Here is an 18,539-nt window from a genome sequence, read left to right as displayed (position 1 = left end):
TCTCACTGTCTGTTTTTTTAGTCTTCCTTAATACTGCCTTTCTACTTACTATTTTTCACAGATTTGTTTTGAACGTTCACTTACTGGATATTTTTTCTTTTCTTTTTTTTTTTTTTTAACCTCAATTTATTTTTATTTAACAAAATACAGGTACATTTTTGACAGAAAATAGTGAATATCAAAGTTTAAAAGGGAGAAAAATACTGTTGATGGGCTTCCCATGTGCCCCAGAACATCATTTACAGGCCGATACATCCATAAGGAGTGAGAAAAGATGTCCGGCGTCTCTGCAGGGTCTAGAAACAGTCAAACGGCAACCTGCTGAGTCACTGTGCTGTGTGAAGTACCTGATTCAGACGAGAATTACATCACAAAACAACAAGGATGGTCTCAACAGTAGCTATCGTGAGAGCAGCGCAATGGCTGACACTGAAAACGTAAAAGGAAACTGTTATACACAATGCTAAAAATGACAATAATAGCTGGACTTCACTGATGCTTCTATAAACTCAAAATTAGGATGGCTTAAAATAGCTTGCGACCAATTTAACACTGGTGACACAGTTACATCTTTCTCAAGGAGAGTATAATATATATATATAAACCCTGGAAAATCTTAACTTGACATCTTCTCAGGCTGCCGTTTGAGTTTGGGCATACATTAAAAAGAAAAAAACTGTTCAGAAGAATGTATACCAAACAATGAAAAGTCCTTTATTGCCATCAGAACATGAGTGAGAAAACCAGAGACAAAATCTGACAGAGTGGAGTCGACTGTACAACCAGCATCCACACAGACACACACAAACACACACACGCACACAACCATACAGCGGCCAGCAGTCTTCCAACAGGACGCGAGGGATACAGATACATAAGGAAATACAGTACTCACACAATGAGGTATAAAGGTAAACACAAACATACCAGATAGGGCTTCGTCCTCCACTCGCGCACATGCAACTGAACCAAGGTACAAATACTCAAGTGCTCGTTCACTCTTTAAAAACACAACATACAGGTGAGCAGAAATGTATCAGAGCAGCATCTGGGTCATCTCGGTTCAACCACACTCCCATTCATCTGGCTCTCAAAACCTTTGGTCATGTGGACGCTTGTTTGACATGCACAATGTTGCCCTTGTCATTTAATACTCTGTGAGACTGAAACTTGTGAGGGAAGGAGTGGGTGTCCCCTCCTGACTCGCGTCCACCAACAGAACCTGGGCCGTTCCAGGCAGACGAGCGGGGAATGGTTTTTGTCTTTTTTTTTTTTTTTTCCTCTTTCTTTTAAAGTCACAAATAAAGTTTCTCTCTCTTCAAGGTAGAGCTTCTACGTTAGTTGGACATTCAATGTGTACATTAGCAGCAATTCTAGTGAATGAAACAATGGCTCTGTAAGTCAGATTAATAACACCCTTTCCTCATGCACAGGACAGGCACCACCTACTACTCGTTAACTAAATGCCATGCAAGTTAGAAAAATAGACTGCAAACTCACAAGACAGAGAAATCAAAGTTCGTCTCCAGAGAAGATTTCACTTCAATTTTTTATTTCATATTTTCTAAGATGTGGAAATAGCAACAAAAAAAACTTGAGAGCGGTAACCAAGACAACAGTAACAACATGAGCAGAGAGCCACTGAGGTTTGAGTCCCCTCTCTTACTCCATTTGCTAACCCAAACTGCCAGGTACAAGACAGACACTTTGTTTACAGGTTTCTGTTGCGGTCCTCTGCTTTGCGCCACGCAGGCGACCACGCCGACCTACACGCATCCGGTGTGTATGCCTATAGTGTGTGTGTGTGTACCTGTAAGCGTGGGCCTGTGTGTCATGTGGCTCTCATGTCATTTGAAGCTGTCCCATTCCCACAGTCCGCAGTCTCCAGGCCCTTTTTTCCCCACCAGCAGCACCCGTTCCAGAAAGGTGGTCGCCCTCGTGTGCGTCCGGAGCTGCGCGCTGCAGTGGTTTTATCAAGACACTAGTGTGGCTGGAAGCTAGCACCGCCAACCCCTCCGACACAAGAGAAAGAGGCACGGTATAGTTTCTCTTATAGTCTAAATCTATAGTTCAAGTCTGCCCGGTCTCAGCCTGTTTACGAGGCTGTGTGGGTGCCACCCTGGACCCTCGGAGGAACTAAAACAGCCGAGAGGAGGAAGTGACAACCTCCCTCAGGCCTGTTGATAAATAGAGATGCCTCACCGTGCGACCCGCCCAGGGCTGCGTTGCGTTTTGTTACCTCCCAGTTTAGTTTTGCGGTTGCCAAATATCTCAACTGTGCACACACAAACACACACATACGCGCGTACACGCACGCACTGACCCCGACGCCGTCCATTCTACTCGGAATGAGGACAGGCGCCTTGAATTTCGTGTTTGGCACCAGACTTTTTTCCCCCTTACGTTGGCCAGCCACTCTTTTTCTGTACTCATTTAAACTCATCACTCCCTCAGGTCTGTTCTCTTCTTAAACCAAAAAAAATTGGAAAGAAAACCTCTCCCCCTTTCTTCCTCACGGGAAACAAAAACAAACTTAATGGAAAAAAATCTCAAGGTTTTTTTTTTATTTTCTTTTTTCTTTTTTTTTTTCAAATTCAAGGCACAATGTCTATCAATATTCCAATCTGTCTGTCTGTCTCCACTCCCAGGTACAGTGTGCGAACATCGCGTCACATAAGCTATTGGACTGCCCGCTCGTACGCCACTCCCTACAGCTTACATCTCTCGTCTGTACTTTAACACTGTTAAGAGAAGCGTCTGTTTTGGTTGAGAGAGCGACCGCCAAGTCCAAGACAGTGATAAACAATGAACAAAATTAACATAACAAAAAAAAAGGACACAAATAAAGACAACCGTTTCGAAAACAAACAAAAAAAGTCTCGTCCTGTTTCTCGTATTTCAGTATTTTTAAAAATCAAGTCATATCCACCAGCTCTTTTTTGGCAAGCTAGTTGTTTTTTTTTTTTAAATAAGCACTAAGTACTGATAGATAGGATAGCATACACCGTTAACGTGTGTTTTTAAGTAGATGCGTTTGTCGTTTTTTTGTACTTTTTCACTCTCATAGTATGAATTCAGGTATTTTGTCAGGTACTTTTCACTCATCTGTTTAAGGTTTAAGTTAATGCAAGCAGGGACAGAGTTTGCCATGGAGTCTTGCTCTAGACTTGGGTTCGCGAGGGGCGTGACCGGCTCTTTACGAGACCCCGTTGACCAAGGCCAGGGTCTCGCTGGGCGAGGACATGCCTTTGCTGGGGGAACGCTTGGATGGCGTTCGCTCAGGCTTCGGGGCGCTGGTCCCGTTCTCCTGTGGGTATAAAAGTTGAGGAAAGGTGAGAATGGTAATGATAATAATCTTAATGAGATCAAGACTAAAAGCAAAGGTGCATGCAGGTGTGTGGTTTCTGTCTGTACCTTTGGCTCGGCGCCAGCATGGTTTTCCTTCTGGGGCAGGTTCTGTCTGCTCTGGGACTCAGCACGGGATATGTAGTCTGCAACAGTCACTGGAAACATTGAAATCTGTTAGTTAGAACAACTGCTTGAGGCCACAAACAGTGTAGATACAGATCCAAGGAACAATACTAACAAACAATAAATCAATAACAAAGCTGCCAAGAGTTAAGCAGTATAAAAGCAAATGATCAAGGCTTACATTGATATAGAATACAATTTCCTGAAGAGAAAAATGACTAGAAAAACATGCTGACTTACCATTCTCAGCTGGCTGTCTGTCACGGCTGGTTGAACCTCCCTCTGGGCGGTTGCCACGATTACGACGGCGACGACTTCTGTTGCGGCGCTGAGGTCGGGCTTCCTCATCTAGTAATCAAGTGAGAAAATAAGGGTTACACACTTTCAGAGACATCCCAGTTATAATTTATTTTTTTCACAATGGTTAAATGAAAAACAACAGTCAAGTCTACTCACCCAGTCCATTCTCGCTGGGCGCGGCCTGGCCATCAGATTCTGTGGCAGCGTCCATCACGCTGGGCTCCTGGTCGTTGCGGCGGCGCCTGGAGCGTCTGCGACGGTCTCCTCCCATGCCTTCACTGAGGTCTGCGTCGGCCAGCTCTCCCTCACCCTCCAGCAGGGAGTATGGGTTACTGTCTGGGTCCCTCAGCACTGGATATGCCACAGAAATTTTGTAATTTAATTATACTTGCTTTTTCAATCATCATTTTAATGTGGTTGGTCAAGATTTAATACAAAGACTGCCACCTGACATTCTCCAACTAATCTCCATCTGACTCTCAGACAGTACCACTGTCTGGGTTTATTTCTTATCCTTATATATTGTAAGATCACATAAAATCTCCTTCCTCAGTAGACAACAGGTTGAAATTAAATCATGACCAGTATGGAAATCAGAAACATTTTTATTTACAATTTAATTTGACTTATTTTCTAAAATTGTAATGACTACTTTGGAAAGTGCTCAAAACTCAAAGACTGAAATGTTGTTTAACCAAATATGACAAGTTAGGTACATTCCCTTGTCTGCTGAGAACATGAGCTGCATATACCTGAGCTGATGGAGTTCGAAGGCTTGGACCCCGGCCCTCCACGGCCTCGTCCTGAGTTGGAGCCTCGGCCCCTCCCACCCCTTCTGGAGCCTCTTTCATCGCCGCCTAATCCACGGGGCCGCTGGTCTCGGTCGTTAACATCCTCGGATTCAGAAGCATTGGACAGTTCAGAGTTTGTGCCTGGGTCAAGCATAGAAAAGCGGTGTGAAGAGAGGCCATTTTTCAGCATATGATTCTCAAAAGAGAATGTATGTGTCAGCTCTTTCATTCTCACCATATCCAGAGTACTGACTGTTGGAGGCCCTGCGCCCTCTGCCGCGGCCCCCATAGGTGCGGGAGGTGTGGAGTGAGTTGTTGCTGTCGTCTGTCAAGTAGCCTTTCTCCCGCTCAGGGCCAGGGCCACCGGTTCGACTAGGAGGAGCGCGGTATCCTACCCCGATCTGACGGAGCTGCTCGTCGATCTGGAGACGCTCCATGCGCAGCTGCTCCACCTCCTACAGGGGAGAGACAGGGTGAGGTCAGTTGTACATAGTGTGCGTTTCATAGCCTGTTCCTCAGCACATGAAATGTTTCAAGTACAATCCTTCTATCTGCTTCACCACAACCTCCTGTAGATCTTGTTGTCTATCATAAGTTGCAGTTAAGTACCAACATATTACTGTCAAATACCCTTAAAAAATGACGTATCAGTCTGAGTCATTAATTGGTAATAAGATGGTTAGATTTTTTGCAACTAGCATGATGTGGTGTTTAAAACATTCAAAAATCCAATAAACTAATTAACAAAAATTATCATTAGACTGTGAAGAAAAAACAATTCTGCCCTCATGTCAAAGATGTCCATGAATTTGGCATACTAACCAGCTGAGCAGCAGTTAGTGCTTACTGTCCCTATTTGTTGTAGTGTAGTATCAATTTGACCAGTGGGCGGCCAGTCTTGCATATCACCTTAAAGTGAAACAGAAGCTCCAGAGCCATCTACAATGACAAGGTCACCTGGGCCCCTTCCAGTACCAAAACCATAATGCGCCATGCCAACATTGTTGTAATTGCTTTCACTGTATGCAGATCATCTGACCAACAGGCATTAGCAGGTTTAACTACAAACAAAGGTTGTGTGTTCCTATTAAAATCAGATAATCCACATGTTTAGAAAAAAAACAAACAAATGATAATGCTATTAAACAGGGATGATAAGAAAAAGCTAAAATGATAAATATGGACCAAAAAAAAAACTGTTGCAGTATTAGAAGTTAGCAGATAACTATTCTGTTACTGACCAACTTGGTGGACTGTCATGGACTGCAATTTTTTGACACATTTATTCAGCCAATAAAATCCACACACAGACTCTGCAACACTAAGCTGGGACAAAGCCATAGTCTTAAAACATCTGCTGTGGGCCTGGGCTGGTTTTTCTGCCTGTTACAAAGTCCAATGCTCTACCACTAAGTGTCAGTAATGTGCAAAGTTAGGCGTTCCAAATGACTATGGGCAAATTCAACCCAACGTCCCCACTGTTGAAACACCTACCCATGTCTGACAGATGGCTGACTGGTTGAGTTTAAGCGACAGTTTGTAATGGGATACGCAGCTGAATCTATCAACACAAGCATTATCCTGCTGCAAACTGTGTAGATTCATGTCCTTCTCCAAACCAGAGCCAGATTTAAAATGAGGAAGGGGCCGTTTTGGCTAAAACGGATTACATTTTCTGAATGTGACAGCACACAGTCTAAATAGAAACTGTCCCCTCACTTCTTAATCTAACTGGACAGAGACTGCCGTACTTTGTGATAGAAAGGGAGCTGAAAGGCATACACATGAGTTTGATGGATCAAAAGTTCTCAGCCCCACAAACTGGTTTAGACAATTTAGCCCATTTGGCTGTTCAGATTTGTCTCATGCATTCCTAAATTAGTTGTCAACTGTTAAATTGCTTGGCAACTATTCTCACAACCCATGAATTGGTGAGTAATGTTAAGTTAAGTAAGAATCTTCTGATTTCAGCTTCCTAAATGGGAATATGTTCTGGTTTCTTTTCTTCTCTTTGACAATAAACTGAATATCTTTGACAAAAAGTCAACATCTTGGGCTTTGGGAAACACTGACAACACACTGATTTCACCAGCTTTAACCGAAATTATACGGACCAAACCACTAATTCATTAATCTAGAAAATAATTTACAGATTCATCGCCAGTGAAAAGGATTGTTAATTTAAGCCCCATCAGGCCACCAAAAACAATGGGAGTAGTAGTTGTTGTCAAGGGAAATGAATAACTACATATCATGTCACTCTGCTGGGGATCCCCTGGACCACTACAACAACTCTGTGACAAGCAACACTCTCACTCACAGCAGTCTCCAAACACAAAGTTACAACCAAGATAAAGTTAAAAAGGTTGAAACTTTGATGTCATCTTTTTAAAAAGACCTTCAGGGTATAACACATTTTTAAGCTAAACCACATGTGGTATCTTCAAAGTTGAGGGGGGTGGGCACTGCCGTGTTAATGCAATGACAGCAGTTTCCATGGTGTTCTAGTGGTGGGTGATTTTGAGGAGAGGGTCTCACTTCACGGTGTGACAGCTGCCTCCATTAACGACAGCTGAACCTCCAGGGAGGTGTGAAGGAAGTGAGGCATGGAGGGGAGCTGTTGTTATTTTTGGAAGGTGAGGGTCCAGATAGCTGGTAATCTAAACTCCAGCGTACCCTTCAGCCCATCCCAGAGGGAAGAGCTATTTATAAAAGCACATGAGGTAAGGGCAAAATGAGGTGCTCTCAGCAGCTTTCCCCATGTGGTTCAGGGCAGGAGGAGGGAGACAGGTGACCAATATAAAAATGACCCTCCACATACGCCCACACTTCTCAACAACCACCTTACCTCACATGACACATAAGGGATGTGTGCCTCTAAGAGACATATTCCCTTGACTAAATGTCCAGATATTCTTAGAAGAAACACATTTATGGATACAAATTCTAAGAGAACAGAAGACAGAAATACTGACATGTTCCATCTGCTTCTTGACTGACATGAGCAGATAAACAATTATTGCCGCCATCTACTGGAGAACATAGGGGATTGACTTACCTGGAGATAGGACACATGGTACTCCAACAGAGCCTGTGCATTGCTGATGTTCTCTTTAGTTCCCACAAACACGAAGGGAACCATGCCCTGATAAAAACACAAAGAGAGGTAGAGATGAAGATTTAAGTGTCTTTTTAAACAAAGCAGATAATCATGACTTTCAATACTGAGCCCCACTGTTGGGGAGATATCAGTGACTTGGAAAGAGCTAAGACCTTACTCAAAAATCACATTTTAAGTGGTGGTTAACTGACCCTCTCTGGAATAATTGGTATGCTTAAAAAAATTTGAAACTCCCCCCCAAAAAGAAAAAAAAAAAAACACACACACACAAAGCACACTCAACAGACACATATCTACCCATCAGAGACTACAGACAGATAGTGCCCACACATGCCCAACATAACTGACATATGCTGTGCAGTGGGCTGTGTGTACTGAAAGCAATGAAAACAGTGTGCCAGTGACAAAACAAGAGAGACAAAGCAGCAGAACGGAAGAGTGTCAAAGCAGACGTCTACACTGCTGCAACTAAGTAGCTTTGCTTTTTGGAGAGCGGGGGGCGAAGGGGATAGGGGGGTTTGTAGGGGACTGGGAGACAAGCTGAACAGTCCATTCACCTCTTTGCTGCTGGCAGTGTCGTCCCTGCCTGCCCCCTGCCTGCCTACCTCCTCCCGGGGAAGCTTTTTGTCGTTGTCTCCTTCAATCCTGACGCGGACCACGCCCGACTTGTCCACAATCTCCTGGATGACTTTGCCGCTTTTGCCGATGACTTTGCCTGTGCAAGAGATAAGGAATGTCATGATAATGAGAAAATACATATGGGTAGTAAGAAGGAATTTGCTGTGGTGATGAAGCAGCCTGCTGTTGTCAACAAAATGAGATCTCTCAGGAATGTTACGCAGTTCACTCACCTACAAGGTTCCTGGGTACCTGAAAGTAGTCTTCTTTGAACTCAAGATACTCTCTCGCCTGCTTTACTGCCTCTGGAGTCTGCAACACAACACAAACAGTGAAGCATTTTACACTGCAGCATCCATCAATACATTTGGACAATTGCTGACATACTCAGGACATACAATGGCTCAAGCTCATTGGGCAACGTACCTCTCCATAGATCCTGAATGTGCAGCTCTCCTCCTCCAGCTCGATTGCTGTGACACCGGGCACCTTCCTTGCCTGTTGGATGTTGGCACCATGAGAGCCGATAGCAAGGCCCATTAGGTCCTCCCTGACCTTCACCTCCTCCTGGTATGCTGATGCTAACTGCTTACTTGTCTGAGAGGGGAAACACAGAAGTGGTTTAAGTGCAAATGTGTAAGCTAAAACATTTCGCTAAGGCTTCTAATTTGTCTCAAATATCAAATGTCAAAAGAGTGCGTTTACCTCCAAGTGTTTGGTGGCTTCTTCATTACGGGACATTAGCATAAGCTTGGTACGGATGCTGCGGAAATGCATGTCGCTCAGAAGTGTTGCACGCTTTACTGTGGTTTCATTTGTAGACTGCAAACATAATAAAAAGAGAGAATAAGTCACAATTCAGTACAAGAGTACTCTATAATGGCAATGACAAAGTTGCTCAAAATATGGATTCAAGATGTTTTTTACACACTTAGGTATAAATAAATTGAAGAGTACCTCTGCATATGGGACAAGAGTATAATAAAGCATGATGTGGCAAAATATATAGCATGGGCTGGATCTAAATCGCCACCTAATAGCATCTCCCAAACTGTGGTAATGTAACAAGAGCATTGACTTGTTGATGAGGTGTGACCAAGCTGAAGTGTGTATTCTGAGTACTAACCAGCACAATGAGTTCATGTGTTTGGGCACTGTAGAAGATGCAGTTGGCTCCAATAGCTTTCCTGAAGTCTTTATGAATGTTGTCATTTGCACAGCTGTTGATAAGAAAACAAACCACAGGAGAATCAGCTTAGTTATTCATTTGGCACCAGCGGGCTACCATAACACCACTGCTCGCTGAGACAACTAATGATGGAAAAACTTGACATTCAAAGAAAGGTGTTTGCACAAGTAAAATACAAGAAAAACTTAATTCATCATTCACTTTTTTTCCTGCAATTTCTCTGGCCAAGCGCCCAGGTCTGAGGCTTGGAGCAATGCTGATGTTAATTCAGTAAAATCTACAGGATGAACATGTGACACTCACATGTCCCTCAGGTCTTCTGGAATAGGGATTGGGACCTTGTGGAAGGAGTTTCGTGAGGATGGGCTGTTGGGGTTGACAGGCCTGATGCGCTCCGCTGTGACAATCTCATTGTATGTGGCGTCGCATGCCGCGTATTCAATCACATAGAACTGCAAATAGCACAAGAGACACAGATTTTCAATTATGTTGCATGAAATATCAGACAAGAATGGTTAACAGCTCAGATAACCTCCCGTCCCCAAAAAAACACCATCTAGCCATCATTTAAACTGAGCTGAACTGCTATATTCAGTCCATTTAAAAAAAAACCTGTCTTTTCCGCTGCAAAATCATATATTCTATAGCTTGACTCTGTTAGTTTTAATGAGGCTACACTACACTTTTTCCCAATTTCTGGAACAAAGAAGGTGTACCAGAGGGAGATGTAGAGAAGGATGAAAAAATATGGCAAAAGAAAAGGGAGACCGGCAAGAGAGTCAGCCAGTGACATGAACACTGCACACTCCATGCTCAGGAGGACAGAATTAAAGCCATCAGTCAATAGTAGACATTCTTGCAGGCTCTTATCAGACTGCTCCAAATAACAGCACTACACCAGCAGCAACCCCTCTGGCACAGTAACACTACAAAGCTGTCCTTTCCATATCCCACTGACCCACTCTTCAACCTGCATCCCATTCTGGCTGAAATGATCGGCGAATTAAATTAATACACCAAAATAAATCAACGGTGCATGTTGGACCGGGCTTTGTGCAAATCCAATTTGACACATCAAGTCGGTGTGAATCAAAAACACAGGGTGTGTGAAAAATATCAGTGGAAGATACAATGTCAGACCACATAAGGACATACTGACTCTTTGAGCTCATCACCGTGCAATAGTCATCTTACTACAAGGCTTGTATTTACTCTCCATCCAGCATCCAGCAGTACTCAGAGTTCAATAAACAGCTACAGATAATACAACAGAACACTGAGGCAATGTAAAAGATGATTGCGTAGCCTCTATTACTGATGATTAAATACTGGAATAGAGAGAAAGCTAGCCTAGCTGGATCTTATCACTAACACAAGGTATTATATTCCCAATGACATAAGTCCATTATGACTCAATAGCCTCAGGAAATGTAAGCTACAGGAACTATAACTCAGGAACCAACACATCCTCAGAGCATTGGTGTTTCCAAAGCATTTGAATAACTGTGGGAGATTAGGCAAATTACAAGGGATTAAAACACAAACACCTGGGTCGTTTAAAATGTATCTTTGGACATGAGAAGACAACAAAACATCATGTTTTTCTTTGTTATTTACTGTCAAGTGTGTGATGTGTAAATTAATGGAAGCATGCAGAGGTGGACAGGGGATTTGAAAACACCAGTATAGCAAACTACATGTCTCCAAAATAGGAGTGTAGGAGTGGGCGATCTGATGATTTAGAAAGGCAAAGTCCCTCCCCTTCCAGTGGACCACCATGGGACCTTATTTCAGAAATATGTACAGTAGTAGTGGCATGAGACAGATACACTTTTGATCGATTTGTGCCATGATGTACACATTTATTCTCTCTTTTCTGTTAATTTGCCAGTTTAAAAAATAATTTTCAACTCAAGAAAGTAGTAGTTTATCTTAAGGATACTCAAGTGTCATTAGTTTTGTGTGAGAGCACTCAGTTATGTATACTGTGCAAGACAATGTAATTTACTATATAATACACAGCCTTCATGTTAAGGATCAAAACAATTATGTGTTGATCACCATTAAACTTTTTTTTTTCTGAAACAAAGTCCCATGAAGGAACCCCCAAGGAGGCAGGTACTTTGGCTCTCTACGATTAATCTTGAAGGCATGCACAGTCTAATTTTCAGGTGACTCTTAGAGATGGCAGTATTTAGTGTCCTCTTACTTGTGTTTCACTATGTGGAAATACCAATAAAGTGACTTAGCCAACTAGATGGCAACGCTGACAGAGATGACTGCTTTAGTGTGCATCAGCAATGAAAGAACGTGTACAAGTTTCAGTTTTCAGTTGGTTCACTTTTGAGAGATAAAGTCCATTGGTTCCTTGCAAACGCTCACCTCTCCCTTCATCATTCTGACCCGCGCCAGCCACCAGCCACATGGCTCCTGTTCGTTGGCCCGGGAGTAGACCTGTAAGGAGACACATGAATGTCAGCTGAGTTAAAAAATACAGCTATTACACCCATTAACTGTGCCTGTGGTGGTAAATGAGATGTGACGACAAGCAAATAACAGACTTACACCGTGTCTTGGATGTGATCCTACCAATCTACTGCCTAGTTTTTAGTAAAGCAGACAGAATGCATTCTGTATCAATACAAAGTGTTGTGCGATCTGCCAAAATGCTAAATATGTCAAGAAAAACTACAGGACCTTTAAAAAAATAATACAGAGATTTGCAAAACAAAGACTAATTTCAATTTATGACTAAAGCTGTTCGGTTGATTTACAGTAATACAAACATGTTAAATATATAGTTTAATTTTACGTTTATTTAAGCCAGGACATATCAGTAAAAGTCAATACAAGCTAATTATACTCCATTTGATGAAAAGCAAAGACAACAAAGCCCCGAGGTGTTAGATTAGTGAACACTCGAGGGGATAGGTGGCGTGTCGGAGAGACGCAAGGCAGTGGGCCTTACCTCCACCTCTTCTCCTTCACCAATATCCTTGTTATAGTCGGTTGGAGGAGGCAACCGAACGTCGCTGAAGGGCAACTGTCTCTCTGGCTGCCAGCTATGGTGAGACAACACACAGAGAGACACATGTCTGGTTATCAACACTCACATCGAACACAATTGAATACTAGTACATAACTGTGGCTCACATTCACTCATGTCTTACTGGGGCTGCAATGACATGGACTTATTACCCACTTACTGCTGCGCAGCACATTAACAGACATAATGAAAATCAAAATCAAAATGGCTCATTAAGTTTAATGAGCAAGTTCAAGGAACTGTGTCTGGACAGTAAGTGACTATGTTCATTGTATGATGTCCTTTTCCATTAAATACGAACTTGGAAATAGCTCAACAGGGTGCCATAAAGTTCAGTAAATGAGTTTCAAAGGTGAAACTCAGGACACACAAAAACCAACTAATTTCCGTGTTCATTCAGCACTGATATCTAGAAAACACTCTAAAACTCATTCTGAGTGCTAGCTTTAATGGATGATTATTCATTTAAAAGTCTTATTGCTATCATTATAGACCAAAAGGTGTTTATTCATTCACCATCTTATACAAGCAACACCATGTGCTCAGGGAAAGTAAAAGGAGAAGGGAGGGGGTAGGAACAATCCCAAAATCGACACAGGCCACCATACTGCCACCCCTCCCACCCTGCATACCTCGTATCACTATTTTTAGGGGTACTGTGCTCTACACTCTGAGCCAAGCTGATAAAGAGGGACCAGAGGGTTGCGTGGGGTGGAAAGGGATAGTAGGTGGGGCTAGTAGTAGAGGAAAGCATGCTATCAGGATAGCAAGGGCAGGAGGGGGTCAGAACAGGAGGTAAAAACTGTTAGAGACATGTATGGACAGCTGCATGCCAAGCACAGGTGCTGAAAAGGACAATTCTGAAAGTGTGGGTAAAGCAATCGCCCAGATGAGTCGCTTTAACTCTTAATTACGACAGCTTCATTTCCCTGCATCTGATCTATTTATCTTAAAACTCATAGGAGAGGCTAATAGAGCAAACTTACTTGTTTTCAAAAGCAATTGTGAGAGAGTCTTCGTGGACATCTTTGATGTAACCCTGAAAGAAAAGCAGAGAGATGGAATTTTTTTCCCATGAATGCTGAAAGACAGAGACAGTGGGGAGGGGTGGGGCTGTGTGAGCATTTGATTTTTGCATGTAAACAACGGAGACAGCTGGCTTGTGAGCCATGCTAGACCAATACTGTGGCTGAAAAAGGAGCATCTAGGGCTTTTTGGAAGCCAAGGCATCACATCGCTGACACAATTCTCTGGCTGTGAATTCTGTGCTGGATAAAGTGACGAGGAACACTGACTCCTCCTGACACCACAGACAGCCTGAAAATCTCTCTCAAACGCGCACATGCGCAAAAACAGACTGGAGATGCACGAGCTCTGCATTTGTGTGCAAGTCAGAAAGCTACAGTTGTACAAGAGGCATGTTCATGAGGGCACGTGTATGGGAAAGGCAGCCCGGCCCATATGGGCAGATGAGCCAGACACAACTATTACAAGGGAGATCACTTCAACATGTTACTTGTCCAGCATGACCATCCACAAATCTGTCACAGGAGCCTGAAACTTTGACCAACGTCCCCCAACGGTGAGCAGTGAGAAGATTGGAGGAAAGTGGTGGGTGTTGCCTGTCTTTCAGTGTGACACTACCATATATGGGACAGAGAAGTCCGGCAGTGGCTTCACTTAAGAGCAAGCATGGGGGTTAGGAAAGTGGGTGTGGATTCACCTGCTGGGAAGGTTTTGTCTCAGTTTTGTTTTTTGTTTTACACCCTTTAGGCAGCTGTCACCAACTACAACTACTGCCTCTGTAACAACACAATTGGTTTGAGTCCATCTCTTACACTACAGGCTCCCACTGACACTAAAACAGACTAGAAGAAGCGAGCAATGACAACAGGTCTGATTGAAAGAGTGATCAGGAGACAGCTGCATGTGCGTGTTATGTCAAATTGAGTATTGCTTTCACCAAGTGCTACCAGGTTAAAGGGCAGGCAAGCCCTCTCCTAGCATGACATGACTGGTTGAAATGTTAGGGCGAGAGGGGTCACAGGCATCTCTGTAGTGACGGTGCTTCATCCTCGGGCCAGATCCACATGCAGGTCCATGTGGGCACCATGACGTTTCAGGACAGAGGAGCTAGGTTTGCAACCTTCCTCTCTCAGGAAAGACGGACCAGTTGTAATTTTTCCAACCAAGTACCCATAGTGTTCAGATATAATACTGTATTTATGATCAAATATACATAAAAGAGGAAAAAATAAAAGAGGAAAAAGACTTTTTGCAAGCTATTTAGCAAAACGAGAAATACATGTGGAAAATTAACAGAATAAAAAAAGCTTTTACCAGCTTCACTGGTTTGAGACAGACAGGTACTGTATTATTGTGATAGTTAATAAAATGATTTTGAGTCATAGTCTAAAAAGTATTAAAAAAATACCATTGACAGCCTCAGACTGGCACCAAGGTGAATGCAAGGTTTTCAAAAAGCTGAGTCTTTTTACCCTGTGTGTCAGTCACAACAGGAAGAAAAGCAAGAACGCTTTCAGCCCCACTCTCTCACCCCATCAAGAAAAACATATTTCCAGGAATATGACATTTGAAATGTCACCAGCATATTTAAAGTGTTGTCCACTAAATGAGAGCTGTGAGATGATGGACGTAACGGAGATGAGTGGAAAGCGTTCATTCATGCCAGAGCCAAACTGTCAGCCTGTAAAACAGAACGACAGGTGAAGCAGCATGAGGAGAGTAAATATAGGCTCATCGCTAAACCGCCATGTGGCCGGATGACCAGCTGAACACCCGAAGAAAGGAGAGAGAAGAAGAGCACATGGAGAAATAAAAGTGTTTCAAACAGAACACAAGAAAAGAAATAAGAGCTATCACAAAAGAAAATGGGGAGGAGATGAGAGGGGTTATTTGTCTATCCCCAGCTGTCATAGAGTCTCCTCCGGGTGGGACTACCTGCATCAGGTTTTAAACTGACATTCTATGAAATCCCAAATTCTGTCAGGGGCCACAATGTTCACCAAGACCCAAATCTGTTTGACTGTCAGACTGATGTTGATGCTGCCTATTTTAATAACTTAAATGCGCAGAATTTAATTTGAAATTCACACAGTTGCCACCCCGGTCTGCTGTCTGAAAACAAGCTGTGACACAGCAGCAACAAAGACCTTAAGTCATGTGCCTGCATATGAGAGTACACTTTCTTTTGAAAATGAGACAGAATTGAAACAGAAACCGACACTCAAATTCTTCCTTGCCTGGGCAATAAATACGAGATCCAAGGTTCAGTGGGGGCCGCCAGAACATGGGTTGGGCAACAAAACAAATACGAACTATGCGAGCTTTGATGTAGCATCCCATCGTACTTGTACGCTGGAAGTGCAAAACAGTTGTATGATTAGCAGCTCGCTTCAGTTATAAATCCTTGGATCTCACAATTTCAGACTAAGGAATATGAAAGAAGCAATGAATCCCCTGTCGAAACAATGGGACTCTCTTTCCTACAGAATAGCCTGTATTCATATTGACATTTGCTAAAAACGACCAAATATAGGCCATACATGGTGATGACAAGTGTACCTAGCTTAACAGCTAGCTGCTGCTAGCTACCCACCCCACAATGGCAACCCTAATGGAACGCAAAACCATCCCTGATTGTCAGAACTGGCCCTAAGCTAACAGTACTCAAGTGATTGCTAGCTTGGACTGGGCACAGTAGAACGAAACCACACAGTTTTCCTGAAACAAAACTTTTAACTGGGACAACTAGAAACTACGCCTGTAGCCAGGTTACCTTGTAGAAGGCCCCGTTCGAGCCGCGAACTTCCACGGCCAGCCCGTCCATACTCGTCGGTAGATCCCCACGGCTGAGCTTGTCTGTAGCCGTTACGACTCCGTGCGAGTCCGGTAACGTTACCACCCCCAGCTTCGCCGGCCCTTCGCCGCTATCCGGCCGCTTGTGGATTTCCAGTGTTTCGGGTGGAGGGAGAGGGGCAGAGGAAAAGGGGTTGGGGAGATGGGTGTGATGGTGTCAACTAATGCAACGCAGACGCTGTCTCCAGCAGCAGCTAGTTAGGAAGCTCCGTTGTCTGTTTTTGTTTGAATGAGGGATTTGGTGCTCGCGAGCTGAAAGGCACCGCCACGAGCGACGGCCAGGTCTCGACGTGCGCGAGGAGAAAAAGCAAGCTAATGATGCTACGGCTGGAGGATGCTAGCTGATGGATAATTAGCTGGGAGGCTAGCTATCAACACCTTGATCCCGTCAGTTTTCAGGGATGCTAGCTGGCTAGCATTTGATAGCCTGGTTGCGTTTGTTGGTTGTGCGTGTGGCGCAGTCGTTGCGTTGAGTAATTTCCCAGAAGTAGTCACCGGGGGTCGTTTCTTCAGTCTGTGGTGCAATTTTCAGCGGCGTTTCTTTCCCTAAAAGCGTTTGGAGAGATGCACTACCGCCCGGCGACTCCTTACTCCAACTACCCGTCCCCACAAACACACGCCGACAGAGTGAATCAGAGTGGGACTGAATGACCTCGAACACCCCACCCCTCCACGAAAGAGACCCACCCATTAGGAAAACCAGGCTAATGATTGGTCAAAGATATCAGCAATCAAGTCTAGCTTTCATTAATTGGTTTAGCAAATAAGGGCTGGTCCATGAATGTGACCAATCAAATCCAGAGAGTCGCATCCTAACACAATCCATTGGCGCTGTTCCGCGTCAATTCTAAATTTGCCCACTCATTGATGAGTGAGGACCACCAGCTATTGTGTAAACACCACTACAGTGTAGCTACTATATATATTACGGTATGTATCAAGCAAAAGTTACATCACATGCTAGGAAAAAAAAAAAAAAAATTCAGACTGGAAAAGGGAAAGCCCCTTTCAGGATTAGGGAGTTCCTTTTATGTTTACTGGGACATCTTGTCATCTTGTGTAAACCCAAAAAACTGTAGCTGGCCACATGTTATCACTGTAGGATACTAAATTAAAATATAAAACTGTGCGGTCAAAGTTATATAACGGTATGCCTATAAAGCAGCAATAATGTAAAAAAAAAAATCTTTTATAGTATGTATGGCTACACTTTTTAATTACTTAAACTTTCTGTAAATACATGCTGCTGTTTTTTTTTTATCCTGCACTATTCTGAGCCACTGAGATGAAATTTCGTTCCCATCACACTGTAAAGTGAAATTCGAATGACGATACAAGAAAGTCTAAGTCTAAGTCTAATGCAGCACCAAGAAGACCAGATATGGGCAGGGACTGTTGAGAGGAACAGCTGTGAGTAGCACAGAGGGCAGAGGTCATGGGGGGAATACTACACAGAACGAGAATACTCCCTATTCATTAAGAATAGGACAAGATGATTCCTATAATAATAATTACTCCACCTTTGTAGCACTTATCTTGACAAGGTTACAAATAATATATAGATCAAAACAAGCTTAATAAAATACACAGGATTAAAAAGAATTAGAAGAAAACATACAAAAATGTAGTTACATATAAGAAAATATAAGTAGTTACATATAAGAAAAAAATAAGAAAAAAGTAGTTACATATAAGAAAATAAAATATGGCAGCACTGAAGTTACAGACTTTTCTATAAAAATATGTTTTAAGCAATGATTTTAAAATAGGTAATGCGTTGAGCCTAATCTCGGACAGTCTCAGAGTTTGAGGGCTCTGATGGCAAAAACCCAGTCATCCACGGTCACCAGCCCTGACTGAACAAGTAGCAAGGGCAGACAATCTTGTTGGCAAAAATGACTGACAATGTGTCAATGGAAAGGGGAAACACAATCGGGCCACTTATTTAAGTATGAATCAAGCTCTAGAATAGACCTGCAGATGGATATTGCCACTAAAGCTAGTTACCTTTACTGGCAACTACAGCAACAACAACCAACCATGTCAATGGTTGGAGCCAAGGGCAAGAAATCACCTCATCTAAAATGATGCTGATACGCTTGCTTTGTACGAGATAAAGTTAAA

General features: G+C 43.0%; 1 protein-coding gene across 2 annotated transcripts; it reads right to left on the bottom strand.

Annotated features, from left to right (window-relative positions):
* Nucleotides 1-693: 693 nt before the first annotated feature.
* On the bottom strand, nt 694-17,056 carry fxr2 (fragile X mental retardation, autosomal homolog 2). 2 transcript variants are annotated; one of them, XM_037112189.1, is made up of 17 exons: nt 16,336-17,056; nt 13,523-13,575; nt 12,459-12,552; nt 11,873-11,944; nt 9,794-9,942; nt 9,428-9,521; nt 9,007-9,123; nt 8,728-8,898; nt 8,535-8,613; nt 8,241-8,398; nt 7,621-7,707; nt 4,798-5,017; nt 4,524-4,703; nt 3,928-4,122; nt 3,712-3,819; nt 3,415-3,503; nt 694-3,307 (listed from the first exon to the last, which is right to left on the bottom strand). In XM_037112189.1, exons 1-17 carry the CDS (start codon nt 16,384-16,386, stop codon nt 3,197-3,199), a joined length of 2,028 nt encoding a protein of 675 aa, XP_036968084.1. In that variant the 5' UTR covers nt 16,387-17,056; the 3' UTR covers nt 694-3,196. The 2 variants fall into 2 exon arrangements, with proteins under 2 accessions (XP_036968084.1, XP_036968085.1); XM_037112190.1 differs by having other exon boundaries at nt 8,289-8,398.
* Between the last annotated feature and the right edge of the window lie 1,483 nt (nt 17,057-18,539).

Source organism: Acanthopagrus latus, chromosome 10, assembly GCF_904848185.1.
Source record: "Acanthopagrus latus isolate v.2019 chromosome 10, fAcaLat1.1, whole genome shotgun sequence".
NCBI classification, from domain to species: domain Eukaryota; kingdom Metazoa; phylum Chordata; class Actinopteri; order Spariformes; family Sparidae; genus Acanthopagrus; species Acanthopagrus latus.
Note: the sequence above shows the minus strand (reverse complement) of the source record. Positions and strands in the feature narration are given on the sequence as shown.